The sequence below is a fragment of the Phoca vitulina genome, unplaced genomic scaffold (assembly GCF_004348235.1).
Source record: "Phoca vitulina isolate PV1807 unplaced genomic scaffold, GSC_HSeal_1.0 scaffold30, whole genome shotgun sequence".
NCBI lineage: Eukaryota > Metazoa > Chordata > Mammalia > Carnivora > Phocidae > Phoca > Phoca vitulina.
Genome location: NW_022589733.1, coordinates 3920832 through 3942747, shown reverse-complemented (window position 1 = coordinate 3942747; position 21916 = coordinate 3920832). Strand labels below are relative to the sequence as shown.

At 40.0% G+C, this 21916-nt stretch overlaps 1 protein-coding gene across 3 annotated transcripts in view; it reads left to right on the top strand.

The window, feature by feature from the left end:
* Positions 1-259: 259 nt before the first annotated feature.
* BRD7 (bromodomain containing 7) overlaps positions 260-21916 on the top strand; it is a 35322-nt gene continuing 13665 nt past the window's right edge. The window contains exons 1-6 of one of the 3 annotated variants that reach the window (XM_032424333.1): positions 260-438; positions 907-1115; positions 12111-12240; positions 12578-12635; positions 15189-15333; positions 18677-18787. In XM_032424333.1, coding sequence (XP_032280224.1) covers positions 390-438; positions 907-1115; positions 12111-12240; positions 12578-12635; positions 15189-15333; positions 18677-18787 — 702 coding nt within the window. In that variant the 5' untranslated portion in view covers positions 260-389. The remainder of the gene's footprint in view (positions 439-906; positions 1116-12110; positions 12241-12577; positions 12636-15188; positions 15334-18676; positions 18788-21916) is intronic. The other 2 variants (XM_032424334.1, XM_032424335.1) reach the window with 2 other exon arrangements.

Genomic DNA, 21916 nt, shown 5'->3' with positions numbered 1-21916 from the left:
AGGAGAGAGAAGAGAGGCAAGAGAGATTCTGAGCAGTGGACCCCGCCCCCGGCCCGGACTCCGCCCCCGGCCCGCGGCCTGCAGCGCCACCTCCAGCCGCCAGGGGCCGCCACGGGCAGCCGGCCTCACCCTGCGCGCGCGGCGGGCCCTCTCTCCCGCCTCCGCGCCGGCCGCTCGCTGCCCCGCCGCCGCTCTCGGGCTACGGCCGGGTCTCGCGCGCCGTCTTCTCGTGAAGGGCCTCGCGCCGCCCGGCGCACGCCGCCCCCCTGCCTCGCGGCGCGGGGTCTCGCGGGCCCCGCTCCCGCCCTCCGCTTGCCTGGCCCGGACCGGAAGCGGCGCCGCACGGCCTGGGCCTGGCGCGGGGGGCGGGCACCGGGGCCCGGTCGGATATGGGCAAGAAGCACAAGAAGCACAAGTCGGAGAAACACCTCTACGAGGGTGAGGAGTGGGCTGCGGTGGGGGGCGGCGAGCCCGCGGCGGCTCTGGGCTGGGGTGGGGGTGGGGTGGGGAGGGAGGCGGGTCCTCGCTCCTTCGAGACCACCCTGGAGCTCCCGAGGAGGGCCGGGGGCCGCACCTCCCACGGGCAGGCGGGGACCCGCGAAGGGGGCGCGGCCCGCCGGAGGCCGCGCAGACCCCCAGGCGGGGGCCGCATTCGAACCCCAGACCGCTGGCCCCCGGCGGGGCTCTTGCCGGGAGGTTTGAGACGGTCCCCAGAGGCCCGCCGCGTTCGGGGCACCCTCCGGGCGAGTGTCCGTCAGTCAACAGGTGCTTCGCGGGGCGCCCACTGCGTGCCCACAGCCGCCGCGGCCGTGGCGCCGCCTTCTCCCGCTGGCCACGCTGCCTCTGCATTGGGGGCGCTGCCCGGCGCGTCCCGCGCGTAATCGAGGCTCTCTCCTTTTGTTTAAGAGTATGTAGAGAAGCCCTTGAAGCTGGTCCTCAAAGTGGGAGGGAACGAAGTCACCGAGCTCTCCACGGGCAGCTCGGGGCACGACTCAAGCCTCTTCGAAGACAAAAACGATCATGACAAACACAAGGACAGAAAGCGGAAAAAGCGAAAGAAAGGAGAGAAGCAGGTTCCAGGGGAAGAAAAGGGGAGAAAACGGAGACGAGTAAAGGTAAATGTCGTTGCGTGGCTTCAGCGTTGCTGGTCGCACCACTTTCAAGAGTTCCCGCCGCCCGCTGCCAGCCTAACTTTATTCTCTTTGTGTCTAGCGAGACGCTAAAACGCCTGTAAAATCTGCCTTGTTTTGAGGAGGAGCAGGGCAGCACAGAAACATGAATCATCTGTGAGTTTCAGCAACTCTCGATTGTAATTATACTCTTAGTTAAACTCACAGCAAGTGAGCGAGCAGCTAAGTCCTGAATTTCAGGAGCTGTGTCAGAGTACTTTCTCCACCCAGGAAAGGTAAAAGTCATGCTCAAAAAAGCCTCAGTGTTGGAGCTTTGTCAAAAATCGTCAGTTCAGAAGTGATAGGGATCTGTTGGGGTTCAGATTTTGTTCTGACGTAAATGAATACTGTAATGCCAGATATATAATGAGCAGCTTTGATCTTAAAGCTTGAGCCTGTTGAAGAGAAAATTCGATCAGAGACCTTTAAGGGATATGATACCAGTGATAAAAATAAGCATTGTCTTAACCATTTGCAGTTAATAGGAAAAGGGGGGGAAAGTAGCTGCTGTCTTGGTTCACAGGCTGGTCAAAATAATAATTAACTTTCATGGATGATCATATACATATTGGAATTGTTCTAGACTGCACCAGATTTAACCTGTCACTGAGCGACTTACTGAATCAATTACTGGGTCTTGAAAATAGATTTCCATAAGTTAGCTTTGTAATTTTTCTTACGTTTATATATTAACAGCAATGTTCTGTTCCATGGGATTAAACACCTCGTAAGTCACTAAAGCTTAGAGACTCTTTAGAATTTCTTAAATCTGTTATTTTTTGCCTCAGTTTTTAATTGCCTTTGGCTAGACTGTGACAATATATAGAACTACTTAATGTTTTCTTTTCCTAAGTTATAAAAGCCACTGTATGCATACGATTTAAGAAATTCAAGCAATACAGAAGTGAACAAAAGGAGGGCAATAAATTTTCCTCACCCTAGTCCCTCACACAGTCTCTCTGTCTAGAGGTAACCAGTTTTTTGGGGTTTTTTTCAATTATTTTTATTTGTAAAGTAGTTTAATGAACGTTTTTAAAAGTCAAGACTACTTCAAGGCTTTTAACACAAAAGCAGTCTCCTGCCCCATCCTAGAGTTTTACTTCCCAAACTTTATAGTTTTTTCATTGGATATTTGTCTCCTTTTTTAAATGTAGGTTTATGTTGGTATTTCCTGATTTATCAGTTTACATCTTTTACTGGTCTGTTAAAGAAGATGAGAATTTAAATTAAGTGTTCTAATGCTGCTTCCTGCCCCCAGTTTCCCTTGATCCGTTCTCCCAGTATAGATACATCACAGTTGGTTAAATCAGTATTCACTGTTCAATTACTGTTCACTGGTGGCAAGTATAATAAATACAGATTTGGTCTTGATCCCTTGTTATTTGCTTTCATTGGTTTGATTATCATGTACCAGTTCTTCCCAAACTCTGACAGATTTATAAAACCCATTTGATTTCTTTTTTCACATGGCCAAACAGTTCCCCTTTTCTTGAGACATCCATCTTGTAGCCTTCCGTGCCCTCCTGCTCTAGTCTGTATTAGTTGTTCTCTAGGCCTTCTGGGACCCTCCTTTGCCTCTTTCCTGGATCCTGTGTCTTCTTGATTTACTCCCTTTTTCTGGTGGAATCTTAACTCTAGGAACTTTCTAAAAAAGCATTCATAGGAGGTAGTTTTCGTAAGTCCTTATGAGATTGAACATCTTTATTCTACCCTCATACAGTCCACTCCTGTAGATTGATGGTTTCACTCAGTGTGGAATTCCGGATTGAAAATTACTGTCTCCTAGAATTTTGAAAGCATCTTTTCTCATTGTCCTTGTTTTGATAGCACCCTGTTCTTGTTTTTCTCTGAGGATATTAGTTGATGGGCTTTTTGCTTTTTTTTTTTACCCCCGTTTTCTTTTGCTCCCTGCTTTGTCTCTATTTCCACTCAAGTTCTTCCGTTTATTTTCTTGGTCTCCTCTTTTTACATTAACAGCATCCCTTAGTTATCTGTTGAGCCTTTCTCGTCTGAATTTCAATGTGCAGCACAAAAGCCCAATGAAATACTTTGTGTCTAGACAGTTTGTCAGCTGTAGAGTCACTAAACAGAGACCTGATCATTTTGGTGGAACCCCCAAATGTCTGTTCTCCAGAGAAAAATCCCTCCTGGAACAAGGAGTTTACCTGACTGCTGGTATTTCGGGGGCCAACAGGGGTAGGAGACTGAAGGTCCTCCCACCCACTGCTCTGCTTTCAGTCCAGCATCTCTCCCCACTCCTGACTGGTATGCAGTCTGGAGACTCTCTGGTTCCTGGTGGCTCCAGGTTTGAGCTTTTCCAGGTTTCCGGGGCGTGAACTCTTCTCCTAGGTGTCCACTTCTGGATGGAGGCGGTAGCTTGCTGTCTGTGATCTGCACGCGCCTCCACTTCCCTCTCATCTCCCAGGTGTGTGGGCGGCTTTCATCCCTGTCATCTCTTCTGTACTTTGTTCATCTCATTTAACTGGGAGTTGAGGTCACCCCTTTTAACCACTTCTGATTTTAGTCCTGGCACCATAATGCCAGCTGATATGCTTGTGCTCTTCATTTCTTTTATCACTTTCCTCATTCTTTTTATTAACTACATAGTATTTGGTTATATTGACGTACCATATTTTATTTTATGCAATATTACGTCTAAATGTTACAAATAAAGCTGCAGCGAGTCTCATGAACACAAATCTCTGTAAATTTTATAAGGATATCTTCAAGATAAGTTCCTAGAATTCTCCCCCTCCGTTCCAGGCACTCTGATCTTTCTTGACTGTGGCTCTAAATGTCATTAGACTTCATTATATTTTGATTCCATTGTAAATTAAGATGCTTTTGCATTCATAGTCTTACTTGGACAGAACACCCTGCAGAATAGGACAGGTAGGTTAGTTTCCATTTTATAAAAGGTAAAATGGAAACTCGGAGAAGTGAAGGGAATTTGTGCAAGGTCCCATTTCCCCAGGACTCAGGGCCAGGACCAGGGGACATTCTCTGGGGTGTCATTGGTAGAGGCTGTTTGGGTTATCCCTTTTTTGCAGGCCAGACTGGGGATGGGGAGAGGGCATTGTTTTGCTAGTGTTGTCTAGGTAGGGAGGCTTCAGAAGGACACCCCACTGTGAGCTATGTTCTGGATCTCCAGGGAGTTTTAGGAACAGCAATTGCCTCGGGTCTCTTCTTGGGGAGAATCAGCTGCGTGACATCCTTGGGCCTGGGAGTGGCTGGGGGATGTGTGGTTCTACAGGACGGGTGATGCTTCTGTCAGTTCCATGTGGCAGGAAGGAAGAAGGATGCAGGGAAAAGATAAAGCATGCTCTTTCCCTTTTAAAGCGTTTTTCTGAAAGGCGTTTGTAACTTCTGCTTATATTTCATTACCCAGAACTTACTTAACCACATGGCCATACTAGCTGCTAGGGAGGCTGGGAAATGTCTTTTAGTTGGGGAAGGGGGTGGAGGCCTCGTACCCTAATAAAAATCAAGGATCTGTTACTTGCGGAAGATAAAGTTTTAGGGAAGCACACACACATGCAACATTAAGACCCTGTAATTTTTCAAAAGTGTTTGAGTTAAGTGATATTCTTCTCTTGAGTAGGGAGGCCTGGTTATATTACTTTAAAATGCCCAAATAGATACATTAGTATCTGTTTGTATTTCTCTATGTAGAGTGGTGGCATTTAATACCAACCAGAGCATTACGAGTCCTATATATATCCCTTTGTTTTAATCAGGCCATAATTTAGACACCATCCCTGTGAAAGTGTATTGGCTTTTTTTTTTTTTGCCCTGAGCATTCGAATGCTGAGTGATTGGCAAAGAATTTGTGTGCTGGCATAATTCTTATTATGTATAACATCACCCTTTCCTAAAGATCCAGCTTTACATTTTCAAGTTATTTATTTCCACATCACATAACAAAATAGCAGCTGATAAAAAATGCTCACATCATTTGGTCTAATAATATAGGCACAAGAGGACAGTGAAGTAAAACTGAGGGGCAATAAGTAAAATTCTGTGTTGGCCATTACATTGATAACGTGGTGATTTATAAAAACCACAGAAGTGTTTACAAAATCATTTTAAGTGAAATAACAACCATGCGCGCACGCACGCACACACACACACACGATTACTAAAAAACTACATAAACACTTGACACAGAACATATACATATTACATGCTGGGTTCTGCACTTACTGCTTTATGTATGTTATCTCCCCTTACTCTTTACCGTAATCCTATGAAGCCGGTATTACTATCTCTCTTTTTTTTTTAATTGTGGTAAAATACATGTAGCATAAACTTTACCATCTTAACTATTTTTAAGCGTCCAGTTCAGTAGTGTTGAGTATACTTACATTGTTGTACAATTTCCAGAACTTTTTCATGCCCATTAAACAACTCCCCATATCCCCCACCCTCCAGCTCCTGGTAACCACCGTTCTGCTTTCTATGTCTATGAGTTTGACTACTCTAGGTGTCTCATAGAAGTGGAATCACACCGCATTTCTCTTTTTGTGACTGGCTTGTTTTACTTAGTATACTTTCCTGGAGGTTCATCCATGTTGTGGCAGGTGTTAGAATTTCCCTCCTTTTTAAGGCTGAATAATATTGGGTTGTATGAATATACCGCGTTTTGTTTATCCATTCATCATCAGTAGACATTTGGTTTGCTTCTACCTCTTGGCTATTATAAATAATGCTGCTGTTAACATGAGTATAGAAGTATTTCTTCAAGAACCTGCTTTCAGTTCTTTTGGGTATATATCCAAAAGTAGAAGTGCCAGATCATACTATCTTCTCTTTTACAGATGAGAAAACTAAGGCTCAGAAAGGTTAGTAACTTGCTCAAAGTCACACAGTCAGTGCCAGAACAAGAACTCCAATCCTGCCCTCAAGAGGTCATTAACATAAAAGAGTTGTTAGAGTGGACACTGCCCTCCACCCCCTTCGCAGTACGTGGGAGGTTAAAATCAGTGCCCTAACAGGCAAAGAGTTCTAGCTCGGAGGCTCTGGAGAGGCCCTGGGGCTGGCTGAGGGGGATCACAGAAGACTTTGCTCAGGAGGCCGCATTTGAGCCGGTCTTCAGAAGTCAGAACATAGTGATGTTATACTGCATGGTTCAAGCAACATGGGATCAGCTGTATACTCTGAGCTATATTTGTAACATAGGTTCTTTTCATCTTGTACGATTAAATGTAAAGGATCCTGTGTGTACAGCCATGAGTGTTGTACTTCATTGGCTACCGCAGGGATTTTCAAAGGTAATCTGACGACCCAGTTTTCACCTGCATACTGATTTAGAAGCTGGTGCCTGAAGAGAACACCACAGTGCCGCAGAGAGATTCGGAGGTTAGGACGCTGCACACCAGCAGAGGACTGAGAACGGTAGCGTGGAGCTGGGCAAGTTGAGGGTGTGTATAGGGGACAGAAAGGAGTTTCCTTTTTAAGCACAGAATAAAGGAAGGGGGGTGGTAAAGGAAGAGACCTGAACGGCAGGTGAGATGTCAGAGGAAGAAGTTTGAACTTAAATATGTTGACCCTAAGCAGTCAGAGACTTTCTGAGTGGAAGAATGATAAAAGTTGAGCCTTAGTAATGTTAATCTGTTAGCAGCATCTAGCAGCTATTGAAGAGCAGAGGCTGGGTGTAAGGAGAACTACCTAGAAGGTTTTCTAACGAAAGAGCTCAGGTGACAGCTCTAAATTCCTTTATTGAAACTCAGACCTGTACTCCCGAAAAACATAATCCTAACCCACATTCTGTCTTAACAGCCTTGCAAGCCAGCTTCAGGTTTAGATGCTCAAAGAAGTTAGACTAGTTCCTTTGCTAGAGATCTTATCAGGAAAAAATGAGAGACTTTTTAAAAATTTTAAATCATAAGCATTAACATAGGATGTTATTTATAAAGCTGAGGTTAAAACTTTTAATGAAAATTTTAAGCTGTTATTCACATAGAATAAATTCCAATAAGCACCTATTTTATTAAAGCACTAAACTAGATTCCAAGGGGGATAACATACTCAAAACTAACATTTGAGTGTTTGTTGTATGCCAGTACGTTTACTGTCTTCTTACAGATAGCTCTATGGGATAGGTACTGTTAGTATCTCATTGTATTGCTGAGCTAACGGAGGCATAGAGGATGAGATAGCTCATAACTAGAGAGAAGAAATGAATGACTGTAATTAAGCAGAATGAAAATTCTGTCAAAACAATTCATTGATTTGTTTGGTGTGACATCTGCCACACCCAGGATCTCATGGCAGAAAATCCTCCCACTCTGTGATTTCCTCCTGAGGCCATCCTGGGACCCTACCCATGAGGAACTGCAGTGAAAGAGGCAGATGTGTTTATGATACAGTGCAATGAGTGTTATAATATGAACAGAGATTTGCTTCCAAAGTGTCATTCACAAATTAATAACTTGCCATTGAGCTGTGAAAAAATTAAGTCCAGTGTGTTTGTAGTTAACAGAAATAGCCATGGTTTGTCTCTGCTGCCTCGACCTTCTTGCACAGAGGATACTTCCTCTGTCTGGAATGCTCTTTCCACCCACCCCCCCCCCCCCCCCCCCCCCCCAAGCCTGGCTAAATTCTATCCTTCAGATCTCAGCTCAGATATTACTTCCTTATAGAAGCCTTCCCACACTTGTCCAGTCTAAATTAGATTCACCCAACAGTTATTCTCCCCATGAAATCTGTTTGGGTTTTTTTAATGAGTTGTTTAATGTGTGTCTCCCTTGTTACACTCTCAGCTGCCTAAGGGCAGGGCTGTGTGTGTTTTATCCACCAGTGTGTATCCACACAGTAGAACCTCATTTATTTGTTGAATGCGTGAATGAATAAGTGGACACCGTGAGTAAGTACTTCACTGAAATTTCACATACACGATCTTATTTCATCCTCAAAACAATCTTCTGAGGTACTATTGTGTGTATTTTTTTTTTTTTTTTAAGATTTTATTTATTTGAGAGAGAGAGCACAAGCCAGGGGAGGGGCAGAGGGAGAAGCAGACTTCCCGCAGGGCAGAGAGCCTGAAGCGAGGCTTGGCTCGATTCTAGGACCCTGAAATCATAACCTGAGCCAGAGGCAGACCACTTAACTGAGCCACCCAGGCACCTCTATTGTGTATTTTAAAGATAAGAAAATTAGTCCCCCCAGAATTATATAGTTTATCTATAATCTGATAGCTAATAAGTGGCAAAGCCAGAATCTGAGCCCATTTATAAACTGTAACTGTAAACCCTTCTTCCTTGGCTACCTGAAGTTAAATGGCTGTAGTATTTTTGTTTCATTCTCTATATGTAATTGGCAAAATGCACTAACTATTGAGCATAACTGTGTTAACTCTTGGTTTTACGTATCTGTGTGACCTTTAGTAAGGGACATTCGCAGTAAGATTCTATACTATATTCTGAATCATGAAGAAAATAAGGTTGAAATCAGAATTTTAAGTGGAAAGGGAACTGTAGAGATCAAAACCTCTTGTTTTGTAGGTGAAACTGAGAGTGAATAAGTGGGGTAACTTGTTCAAGGTCACATTCTGGTAAACTAGACTCCAGGTCTTCTAATTCCTCATCTAGCGGTAACACATTACAATATCTCCAGTTTAGGGTAGTTTCCAAGTATAGGTTTTTTATATTCTCTTTCTCTTTTGGACCCTAGCCCAGAAGGCTACATTATACTCTTGTCATACCGAAAATAAGGTGGTTACTGTAGACCAGGCTGACAAGATAAAATTGTCAGGTAGTACCTTCCTTTGGTACTTTTGCAACTTTTCTATTACTTGACCTCATTTCACCATCTCATTGACTTTCTAGGATAAATAAAATCAGTTAAATCTCTATCTTGTGGATGACGAAGAGGCCTGATGATAAATGAGTTGCCTAAGAAGGTCACAGAGTGTGTTAAGGATGAAGCTGGGGCTAGAACTTGAGCCCATAGACCATCAGCAAACCATGGCCAGTGCCACCTAGTTTTATAAACTTTTATTGGAACACAGCCACACCCATTCATTTATGTATTGTCTATGGCTGCTTTCATGCCACAACAGCAAAGGTTAGTAGTTGTGACAGACCTTATGGGCCACAAAACTAAATTATATACTATCTGACCATTTACCAGTAAAGTTTGCCAACCCCTGCTCTAGATGCCTGGCACTATGGCCCTAGTTCTTTCCACCTAGAAGAGTGCTTATTGCCTTCCAAGCTGTCCTCACTCCACAATTTACATTTAACAAGAAGGAATCTGTGTCTCTAGGGGGTCTCTTTCCATTGAACAGATGGAAACCTGCCAGCCTACAAAAAATTCATGCCAGGTTTTCTGGGCAAAAGATACAAAACTTTCCAAAGTCAAAATTTGCTGCTCCAGAATCTGTCACAAAGCCATAAAAAACAGACACCAATCAACTTGATGGTAACTGAGATCAAGTGCACGATGAGTACAGTTTACAGCATTTTTCTCTGGAGCTTTTAACCCAGTCATATATTCTGTATTCGATGCTTTGGACCCTTAGAAGGGAAGCTCTGTATCAGTGATACTCAAAGTGTGATTCCTGCAGCAGCAACACCCTTATGGCCTGGAAACTTGTTGGTAATACTCATAGGCTCTACCTTAGGCATGAGATGGGTGATTCTGGAGACAGGGCCAAGATATTAATGTTTCAGCAAACTCTTCAGGTGATTCTGATGCGCACTGAAGCTTGAAAACTATAATGGGAACTCAGAATTTACACTTCTAGCAATTTCCCAGCTGATGGTGCTGGTCAAGGAGCACACTTTGAGAACCACTGACTGCTCTAGATACTAGGATAATAAATGAGGACGTAAGCCAAGAAAATAGTTTTGGAGTTGATAAGATCCTGTTGAGAATCTTGATTCTCAAAGGCATAAAATAGACATTTTTGGACAATTTTATTACAAATTTAATTTAAAATAAAACAGTGATAAAACTGCCACCTGGATACCAACCACCCAGTTTTAGCAGATCTCAACATTGTACCTTTTGCTTGATTTTTTGGTTTGGGGTTTTTTTAATTTTTGTTGTGGTTTTTGTTTAAGAAATTAGAGTATCCTGGGTGTTATGCACAAACAATGTATCATGGAACACTACATCAAAAACTAATGATGTAATGTATGGTGATTAACATAACAATAAAAAATTAAAAAAAATTAGAGTATACATCAAGATGAAGCCTTTTCTTCCAGAATCCCATTCCTCTCTCTCTTGCCCTAGAGCGAACCATTATCATGAGTTTCATGTGCATCACTTGCATACTTGTTTTTGTAATTTTACTACTTCTGCATAGATCTGTGAACAATATACACTTACACATTTGTGTGTGTATACTACATTACACAACTGATAACACTTAATCTCAACTTTTGTCTCTAGAAATTGTTTCTAAACATTATACATTTTGATACAGTGTAACTTCAGCTTATTCTACCTGCTGTGTAAATATGCATAATTTATTAATCCATTTTCTTTTTGGTAGACATTAGATTGTTCATAATATTTTACTATTTCAGAGTGTGGCAATAAATATTCTTACACCTGTCTTTCATGTATACTGTGTGAAAGGAAGTTTCTCTAGGGTGTATGCCCAGGAGTAGAAGAGCTGAGAAGTAGGGTAAAGGCATCGTCAGCCTTACTAGATATTGTTAATTGTTCTCCTAGTGGTTATACCTATTTACTCACCCATCCATAAGGTATGAGAGCCCAATTTCTCTACATTTTCATCAGAATTTGACATTTTCAGACATTTTAATTTTTGCCAATCAGATATGAAATGCCTTCTAGGTTTTAAATTTACAATACCCAGAGTTCTCGGGAGCTTGAGCTAATTTTCATGTTTTTTGACATTTTAGGTTTCTTCTAGGAATTACCTGTGATGTCCTTTACCCATTTTCTACCCACTTTCCTTTTTACCTGAATTTTACCTGAATAAATGCTGTTTACTTAACTTTTGGTAATACTTTATATGAGTTTTTTGTGTTTCAAGTACTTTATCTCAGTCCATAGCTAGTCTTTTGGCTTTGCTTATGGGTAAGAAGATCTTTCCCTACTCTTGGTTCATAAAGATTCTTTATATTCATCTGAAGTTTTAAAGCTTTGCTTTGTACATTTAAGTCTTTAATCTATCTGGAATTTCCTTTTGTGTATGATACGACGTAGAGATCTAATTTTATTTTCTTTTTCATGTAGATAACCAGTTATCCCAGCACTGCCCTTTTGTCATTGATTTATAATGCCACCCCTGATATAACAAGACTTTTCTATGTGCACAAGTCTGTTTCTGGACTCTGTATGTTGGTCTGTTTGTCCCTGTGTCAGATCCACATTGTCTTAATTATTATCACTTTATACAAATACTATCTGACAAGACACATCTTACTGTGATTTTTTTCAAAACTGTGGATTATTCTTCATGATTCATTCTTCGAGATAAATTATGATTGGCTTGTCAGATTTCATGAAAAATTCTGTCTTACAATTTTCGCTGAAATTGCATTTTACTTATAGATTACTTGGGAGAGAATTGATTGTCTTTCAGTTCATGAACATGGTATATCTCCTTTATTCAGGTCTTCCACAATGACCTTTCAGTAATGTTTCAAATTTTTCCCAAAGGGTATTGGGATCTTTTATTAGATTTATTCCTAGGTATGTTATCTTGCTTTTGTGAATAGTAGTATTTTTCTATTTGGTTATTTTTGGGATACAGAAGCAATACTCCCTCACCCGTTTATGAACTGTTGTTCACTCCTTTTCCAGTAGATGGCAGGAAAATACATTAAGATTTCATTATTTAGAATCTTCTGAGTGATGTCTTGGTTTTTTGTTTTGGGGTTTTTTTCAGTGAAATGAGTGTTATTTGTTTTAAAGGTATTAATTCTGAAGTATTTCTAAATTATTTCCCTTTGTTCCATTTAGGAGGATAAAAAGAAGCGAGATCGGGACCGTGTGGAGAATGAGGCAGAAAAAGACCTCCAGTGCGCGACCCCTGTAAGATTAGACTTGCCTCCTGAGAAGCCTCTCACAAGCTCTTTAGCCAAACAAGAAGGTTGGAATAACTCTGAATTAACGTCCCTGAATGAGGAGGCTGAAATTACTTTAAGGATTGTAGCCAGGGAAAGTGGGTTTTTAGTTTTTAAGTTAAATTTTAAAAGCTGTTTAATTTTTTTTTTAATTTTCTTTTTTCTGTTACTGCATAAGAGCTTGAAAGTAGCTTCAGTTTTGAATTGATATTCTCATACTTCAGTATATTTATAAGAGAAATGGAGTTTTTGTATGATATTTAATGATGGGTATGAAGTAACTCATAGAGAAAGAAAATAAGCTAAACAATACTCTCTAGAATCTTCCTTTTGAAAACATTTTCCCTTTCTCCTTTGCTTTAGAAGTAGAACAGACACCCCTTCAAGAAGCTTTGAATCAACTGATGAGACAATTACAGAGGTAAATGTTTTTTCCAACATTTTTATAACTTGGAAATTAAAATGGGAAATATAGGATCCAAACCACTTCTCTATTTTTGATTATTTAAAGCCACATTTTGTGGCCTAAATCCAAATGTACTTGATTTTAAAGTGGATGATAAATATTTTGCCTGGCAGTAGAAAGTACTTTAAGAAGCTGACTTTTAAATGTTCTCCTTTGGTTTGTTTTAACTGGCAACTTGAAGAGTGTTACATAATACTCTTAATGGCAAATTTCTCTTTAAAGTAACTTCTGATGTTAAAGCTTTAAAGCAGGAATAAACAATACAGCTATTTTCACTTTGCTAATAGATGAAAATACCTTCTATATATTTGTTCAGTGCTTTATTGTGCTGTGAATATTCAGTAATTATTAAGTCTGGGAAAAGAAACAAAGTAAAGAGGATTTGTGACCCTCTCTTACATGCAAAAATTTGTTCTAAAGATTACAGTATCTAGATTAAACCAATGTTAAGTTCAGAAAGGGGAAAAGAGTAACTCCATCTTTATTAAAATACATATTTTTGATACCTGTCTCTACTCAGAATTTGAATTTTCAGCTCAGAGACATTATTTGCAGAGGATTCATGGGTGGAGGGCTTGCATTCTTATGGTGAACTTTCTTCTCACTGTGTTGTCCTTCTGTGTCAACCCCAGAACAGATTACAAATCATTTTGTAAGTTAAAGCCTCTTGTGCTCTCTGTATTCAGCACCTGTCAGCTTTGCAGTTAAGATGAGAAGTTAGTGGCCTCCCTCCCTTTTTGGTGTTACAGGATAATTGAGAAAATTACATCTCAAGTCTTTGCCCTTGAATAAGTCATTCATTACATGTCCCCAAATATGAACAGGTAAGTGGTAGGTGTTCTGACTCTATTAGAATGTATGATTATAAAGTGTTTTGGCTGCCTTTGAAGTTTTATTTTTTGTAACTTAAGACCAGGATATAGCTTAAGGATGTCAACTTAAAAGAAATCCACTTAACAAGGTCTCTCTTAGGGGCGCCTGGGTGGCTCAGTCGGTTAAGCATCTGCGTTCAGCTCAGGTCATGATCTCAGAGTCCTGGGATCGAGCCCTGCATCGGTCTCTCCGCTCAGCAGGGAGTCTGCTTCTCCCTCTCCCTCTGCCTCTCCCCCTGCTTGTGCCATCTCTCTCTCTGTCTGTCTCTCTCAAATAAATAAAATCTTAAAAAAAAAAAAGGTCCTCTTAGTTCAAGGATATTGACATTTCTCAGAACGTTTTGGGAATTAGAACCCAGAGCCACATTTTTTGAATGGTCTTTAGTGATTCATCATCCTTGAGGCTCAGCCCAAATGCTGATGAACGGTATAGTTGATTAGGGTTCTGTTAAAATGACTGATTCGGGGGGGGGGGGGGTGTTAGATAATTTGCTCTGAAGAAGTCCTCCAGAGATGATCAGTGTTGTTATTCATAGTAACTACTATGGACACACTGGGTATTTTTGCTTATTTTTTTTTTTCTAGTCTCACCACGTAGGTATCCTGTAAGGAAGAACAGATAGCTGAGTTTAGATTCCAGCTCTTCTATCAGATTTATGACCTAGAACAAAAGATTTGACCTCTGAGCCCCAGTTCCCTCATCTCTCTAAGTGAGGCTGCCACCACCTTGATGGCTTTTGTAAGGATTAGATATAAAATACATCAGGCACCTACCATAGGGCTGCATGTGGTAAATACATTGTAAAAGTTGCTCCTACTACTACGTTTTAAATCATTTTTATTGTTAGGATAATTTGGAGTAAGAAACTTCGGTTTGCCAAATTTCCAGAGGAAAAATCAATCTAATGACCTAATCATATGCTATGTTTTTCAACCCTGTCAGTACTAGAATTACCAATGCCAAATACTGCAGTACCAGTACTCAACCCTACAAGTACCGGTGCCTGGACGAACCCTCCTTCCCAGGAGATTCTGATGTAGTGAGCCTAGGGTGAGCCTCCTCCTCCCCACCCCCCACAACTGGAATTTTTTTTAAAGCAGAATTGCACAGCCAGAATTGAGGGCCTACAATAGAAAGCACTGGTTCTTAAGTTTGGCGGTAGTATGAGGACCTTTTTAATGTCAGTTTTTTGAGTACTCTCCATACACACTAAAGTCGGGTCCATCGATTAAGAAAATCTAGATACTCACGTGAATTCTGTGTAACCTTGTTATTATGCGTCTTTAAAATCATTCCTTCAGGGGCACCTGGGTGGCTCAGTCAGTTAAGCGTCTGCCTTTGGCTCAGGTCATGATCCCAGGGTCCTGGGATCGAGCCCCACATTGGGCTCCCTGCTCAGTGGGGAGCCTGCTTCTCCCTCTCCCACTCTTCCTGCATGTGCTCACTCTCCCTCTCTCTCTCTGTCAAATAAATAAAATCTTTAAAAAAATAAAATCATTCTTTCAACTTGCAGTGAAGAGCATGTTAGTATACTACAGATTCTTTCTACACTGAAATGTTTCCTGTGACTTCTGCTCCTAGACCAGTAGATTTGTTTGTAGTAGAAATAAAATTGCCTTTTTCATATCTTCACAGAAAAGACCCAAGTGCTTTCTTTTCATTTCCTGTGACTGATTTTATTGCTCCCGGCTACTCCATGATCATTAAGCACCCAATGGATTTTAGTACCATGAAAGAAAAGATTAAGAACAATGATTACCAGTCCATAGAAGAACTAAAGGTAACTATAGTTATTTATGTTGTGATTGGAAAATTGACCTATAATACAAAATAACATAATTATTCAGTTGAGAGTTGAACTCTTGGATTCTGTATATACACAATCTTGGTAGAAATCTGCATATCTGATAATAGGAAATTTTCTCATTGACCTATTATTTTGTAAAGAATTAAGTTTATTTTAATATCCAAAATTTTTGTATTTTTCTGTCTCAGAAAACATTTTTGAGCACCAATGTCACGTGATAGAAAACTGGACAAATCCATCTGCTGTCTTTTATTATTTGGGGGTGTTTTAGAAAAATTTGAATTTCATATGTTCTACACTCTGTCTCATTTTTCATTTCAGACCAGTACAGATAAAATTAATACTTAAAGTTGCAACGGAGTAGTTTCCTTTTCTATTTCTAGACAGCTAAGGTGTAGCATGTCTCTCCAATAGAGGATAAGTCTTGTCCAGAAATAGTAGACAAAAGTTTAATTACACTTCTATTTGATGAAAGTCAGTTGCTTCCTGAACTCAATTCAGCTATATTTGTTGAGCATATTTTCTTCAAAAGAGAGGAATGAAATTAAAAACTTAAAAGTGAAGGGGCGCCTGGGTGGCTCAGTTGGTTAAGCGACTACCTTCGGCTCAGGTCATGATCCTGGAGTCCCAGGATCGAGTTCCGCATCGGGCTCCCTGCTCAGCAAGGAGTCTGCTTCTCCCTCTGACCCTCCTCCCTCTCATGCTCTCTGTCTTTCATTCTCTCTCTCTCAAATAAATAAATAAAATCTTTAAAAACAAAAACAAAAACTTAAAAGTGAAGAACCCATAAGGCATGAGGGGGTGATGTGTGTGCCTGATGTTACAGTGGAAGTTTTTCCATCTTTAAGTAGTTGTGGTATATGTTGATTTCAGCAGTATACTTTTCATTTTGACCTTCAAAGAAAGGAACAATGTGTTTTGTTTTGTTTTGTTTTAATTTTTCTCTGTATCAAACCACCCAAACTTAACTGGTTTAGATAATACCTATTTTGCCTTTATTTTTTCTACATGAACGCTATAGTATTCACCTGACCTGTCTAAGTACTAGACCCTAATCAGTTACAGATTTTTACCTTTTTTTTTAAATCCACATATCGATCAGTTGAGATTTATGAATAAAACCAGCATTTAATTCTATCTTTACTATTCATTTGAATGCATAGGTAGCATTCTACTTACTCTGGAAACCTGAATTACATTCTCTTGTATTCAGAGAAATGGAAACTTTCCCAATTTCTCATCTGGTGAAAATTAGGCTAGAACGGTTTATTTCAGCATATTTCTGACCTTCTTATTGCTTAATGGAAAAAAATTTCACAGGGGTTTTTTTTTTTCTTTTTGTGAACAGTTTTCCTCTGATCTTTCTCTTATGATGACAGGAGAGAATAGAAATGTGCCCCCCTAAGTGTTTTTGCACAAATGATAATTAAGATTTGTTGTAATTGAAATAAACTAATACTTTCACTTTTTGGAGTTTTCTACATTACTATGTTTCCTTTGGGGAAAAATCAATAGCCTGATGTAATATTAATTAGCTTATTCAGCTCATTAGGCTGTTGAGGTTTTTTTTTTAATTACTTGAAAAGTATACAGAAAGGTCATTTAGCTTTTTGAGTGACCAAGTGCCATTACCCCCAAAGTCCAATAAAGCCTAGCACATGACAGTTAAGATTCATGAAATCTAAAAATTGTCTTAACAGATCAGATCAGTGGAATAATCCAGTACTCTCTTGCCAGCTAGAGACCAGTGGTCCCTCGGTATAAGTAATAGTCATCTGATGTCCTCCCTCTCTTGCCTCTATTTCCCAAAGTACATATTTAATAATTCTTAATGGAATGGAAGCTCTTCAGAAAATCTATAGCAAGGGCCCTTAACCTGGGGTCCTCTGGATGGAAACCACAGATGAGCCTTTAAGGGGAACCTGCTAAAATGACATTAAAAAGTTTGTGTTCAACTTGGTGTATGTATATATGCTTGAGGAGTGGATGCATGGCCTTCATCACGTTCTGAAAGATCCCGGACCTAGCACATTCTTATTGATTAGAGACTTGACCAGGGATAAGGATCCACATGTACTTCATCCACTTTAAGTTTAATACCAGACTTCTTGTGACCCCTGAGTCTGTCTTCTCATATGCTTTCAGGTAATACTAAGTCTGCCTATTGTTCCATTTAAGTGTCCTAAGCTGTCATCACTTTTTATTAAATAGTGGGGTTTGAATATTTGTTTTGGATATGGAAGAGGAATTTGTTTAGGGGGAATTTTTTTTTGTTGGATTTTTACCATTTTAACTCAGGTCGTGGCATAATCACTGCCACGTTTATACAGTGTAAAAAATTACTTAACCATGAAACTATGCAGTGGAATTGAGCTCTCCAGCATACATAGGTACTTTGAAATTTAACCCAAAAGTACAGTTTTGATAATTTGGCTACTCTGGTTGCATGTTCCAACTCTTTGAGGTTGTATGGTTTATTTCACATTGGCATGATTTTGCAGCATTCTGCAAATTACGTTTAGCTTATGATAGTATCCAAACACTTAAAATTAGTGTAAATATTTTAACATTTTTGCTTAGTTAATTTGAATTTCCTAAAAAATATTGTGATAATTTAGCCCTGTCACAGTTTTCATCAAGATTTGAAATTATTTAATTCATAAATGGAAACTTAAGATGTTTGTTTTAAAACTAGGAGTAATATTTTTTAATTACGTGAACTCAGTTAAGGTTATTCTAGGGCCGCCTGGGTGGCTCAGTCAAAGGTCCAACCCTTGATTTTGGCTCAGGTCATGATCATGGGGTCATGAGATCAAGCCAGGCTCTGCGCTGGGTGAGGAGCCTGCTTCAGATTTTCTCTCCCTCTCCTCTGTCCATTCCCCTAATCTATCCCCCCACCCACTCTCGCTCGCTTTCTCTCTCTCTAAAAAAAAAAAAAAGTTTAAATATTATTCTATTAAATAGAAGTATTTTCTTCCAGTTCTTTTTGTGTACAGTAAGATTATAGTGAAGAAATCCATTTAAAAATTTCATCTTGGGATCTAAGGGTTTATGTTGTTCATTATAAAAAATGTAAGAATTTGGAAAGGAATGTAGTACAAAATTTAAATTAACTTAGCAGTACTGCTTTTGTTAGTGAGTCTTAAAACACACTAAATTGCTTTAATGGTGTTTAGTAAACAGTGAAATAAAAGGATAGGGTTTTTGTTTTATCTTTTTTAATTTTTCGAGGACCTGTATGATTTCATCAAACAGGGACAAGAAGGTGCTTTGTTTTGTTTTAAATGCATTTTTCTCCTTAATATTCTCTCTGCAGGATAACTTCAAACTAATGTGTACTAATGCTATGATTTACAACAAACCCGAGACCATTTATTATAAAGCTGCAAAGAAGCTATTGCACTCAGGGATGAAAATTCTTAGCCAGGTAAAGGAAATTCTTTGTCATAAATAGTAACTGTTACAAAATCTGTATACCTTTGTTTTTTGGTTAGAGTGATAGAGATCCAGTACAGTACTAGTTTTATAGGCGGATTATATTAAAGTAGGAAATATTAAATGAAAAAAGTTTTCATACAAAGAAAATTAAAACACGAAATTCTCATTTGGAATTGATACAAATAAGTATTGTCATTGGCTACTAATTATTTATTTAGAGGCTGTTGAATTGGTTAGTCACCAGATGGATTTATATTTGCTGTGAAAGAAACATCACCCTGAATTCCAGGATAAGATTGGTGAGATGAATTATGAGGCCTGTTGGGGGGAAAGCTCTCTACTTCCCTTTGAAGGATGGACTCTGATGGTGAAGCACAGGAACTCCTTCCAGGACAAAGAAAATGTCAGTGAGCAGTACCCTGCTCTTTGCCACCTCCCTGCAGGAGCACTCCTCCTGGAAGGGCCAGAACTGGTGCCATAGTAATGTGGCTGAGGTGGGCGGGACACTTCATCATCAAGCTTCATGAGACGGCATAAACATGACAGTTTATTCAGAAGAGAGGTTAGTGGCAGAAAAGAACACGTGCTGTCTCAGAACAACCGCTGATGGGGTGGGGGGGAATTGAGGGGCTCGCTGTGCACCTGCTGGGAGAAAAGGAGAGCTCACAAGATAAGTCGTGTCTTTTGAGGTTTTACTCATGGCTCTGAGTAGGATGGGAAATTAACGGAGGTGATCCTGGCAGGAAGTCGGAGTTCTGGTTTTAGCTCTTTGCTCCAATTTGTGGACCTCGGGCAGGACATGAGCCATGCTGGGCCTCGGTGTTCTCATGTCTGGAGAAGACATGGTTTAAAGTGGTTTAAAGAAGGTTTAAAGTGCAGTCTCCCAAGATAATTGCCAGCGTTAGGGTGCTGACTCTCATTAAGAGCTAAGTAGGCAGGAGACTACGAGAAAGGAGAGCAAGGCAGGAGAGGGATTTTTCGAAGAAGAGACAAGTGGGGGTATAAGACAGGAAGAATGAGAAAGAAATCAGAATGAAGAGCTTGGACCCAGACTCAGAGGAGTTATAGGAGAGTAAGAATGAGTCATGTGTAGATGCACATGGTTTCCCACTTGTTACAGTGACCATCTGTATCACAGTTTTAAAGAATTGTCTTGGTGTGCAGATGTCTGAGTGTGTGCTTGGCTCTAAGAGATTCTCAGATCCATTTAACTGGGCAAAGAAAAACATTTGGGTTGATGAGTATTCTTGCATTCCTAATATTCAGACAGACAGCGTCAGTTCCTACCCTTTCCTATAGACATAAGAAACTATAATGTAAACCAGGTACCCATCTTTGGCAAAATCTACAAAGGAAAGGGGACTATAAAATGTTTATCCCACTCTTTGCAGGAAGACTCAGAATCCAGACCCACACCATATTCCAGGTGTAAAAATCTGCAAATGCTTGTTACTACATTTGAAATAAAAGTGCATCTCGCAAATGTAGTCTTTAGTCACTCCAAAATATGTACATTAAATTTTTGGGAGAAAGTTGAATTTGCAGTATCCCAAGTAAATTTATCAACTTTGATTTACCATTATTTTCTTTTTTTTCTTTTTTTTCTTTTTTTTTAAAGATTTTATTTATTTATTTGACAGAGAGAGAGAGAGCAAGAGCAGGAACACAAGCAGGGGGAGTGGGAGAGGGAGAAGCAGGCTTCCCGCCGAGCAGGGAGCCCGATGTGGGACTCGATCCCAGGACTCTGGGATCATGACCTGAGCCGAAGGCAGACGCTTAACGACTGAGCCACCCAGGCGCCCTTCTTTTTTTTCAAATAATGTAGTTAATATAACATGCAAAAGATTCCAGTATCTCTTGAATTTTACTGGGGGTGGGATGGCTGGAAGTACAGAAAATAAACTTTCTTCTCCACTTTCCCTTTTCTCTCTCTGTTGTCTTCCTTTTTTTCAGATATCTTCCTGTTGAGGAGCCCTACCCATCCTGTGTTATAGCTTCCTGTTGACTGTTCTCTCCACCCTAAATGGGAGGGATCCTTACAACAGTGATTTTTTAAATGTTTAAATTTAGATCTTCTTGAGTTAACTCTTCTGATAGTGGTACTCCCAAGGGAGCCCAGCACACCCTTCCATGAATGGTGTCTTTTTAAAAGATCACTGGTTTTGAATGTTCAGTGTAAAGATTGTAGAGCAGTCATTTATCATTTTTTTCATTTACACACAAATAGTGGCTATTAGTAGACATTTTTATAAAGAATGGATATAGTCGAATAACTTTTTTGATCTCCTAGATAAATACTAGAATGCTGCATTATACTACAAACAAAATAGTACAAACTACTGTTTGTAGCATAGTGGCTTTAGAATCAAGGTTCGAGTCCTGGCTGTGCCCTCCAGACGCTGAGTGACCTTGGCAGGCTGTGCGCCCTTGCTCCGCCTCAGTAGACCTTAGCTTGTGGAGCCAGGCGGCCGTGCCTGATGCATGTGTAAGCACCCGCGTGGTAGCTGTGGCAGAGTCCAGCCCTTTCAGCCATTTAATGTTGTAAAATTGAGGACTGATAAATAGTATGCTGATTTGGAGACATCTTAATTATTTAAAAAAAAAAAAGACTTTCAAAGTAAAATGAAACTCAGCTTTTTCCAATGATTTGTGTTGAAATTTAGAAGATTTCTCTAATTCTTTTAATTTTGTGTGTGTTACGTTTCTAAAAACTTCAAAATGTTTTTAATGTAGGTTCTATTTTATAAAATTCTAGAGTGGAAATAAAAAGATAACTGAGAACTTCATGATCTAAGCCCATTCATTTAACACCATTTATACTTGCAGTGTGCGAGCTTCTGATTTAGGTACTAGAGATAGAGCTGGGTAAGGAATTACCTAAGTGACGTACACAAGGGAAAACACAAATGGCCGATAAAAAGTTCCAGAGATAATCATACTCACTAATATTTTTTAAGTATGTATTAAAATAAGACATTTTTTTAAAATCGGCAAATTTTTTTTTTTTTTTTTTTTTTTAAAGATTTTATTTATTTATTTGAGAATGAGAGAGAGTGAGTACATGAGAAGGGGGAGGGTCAGAGGGAGAAGCAGACTCCCCGCCGAGCAGGGAGCCCGA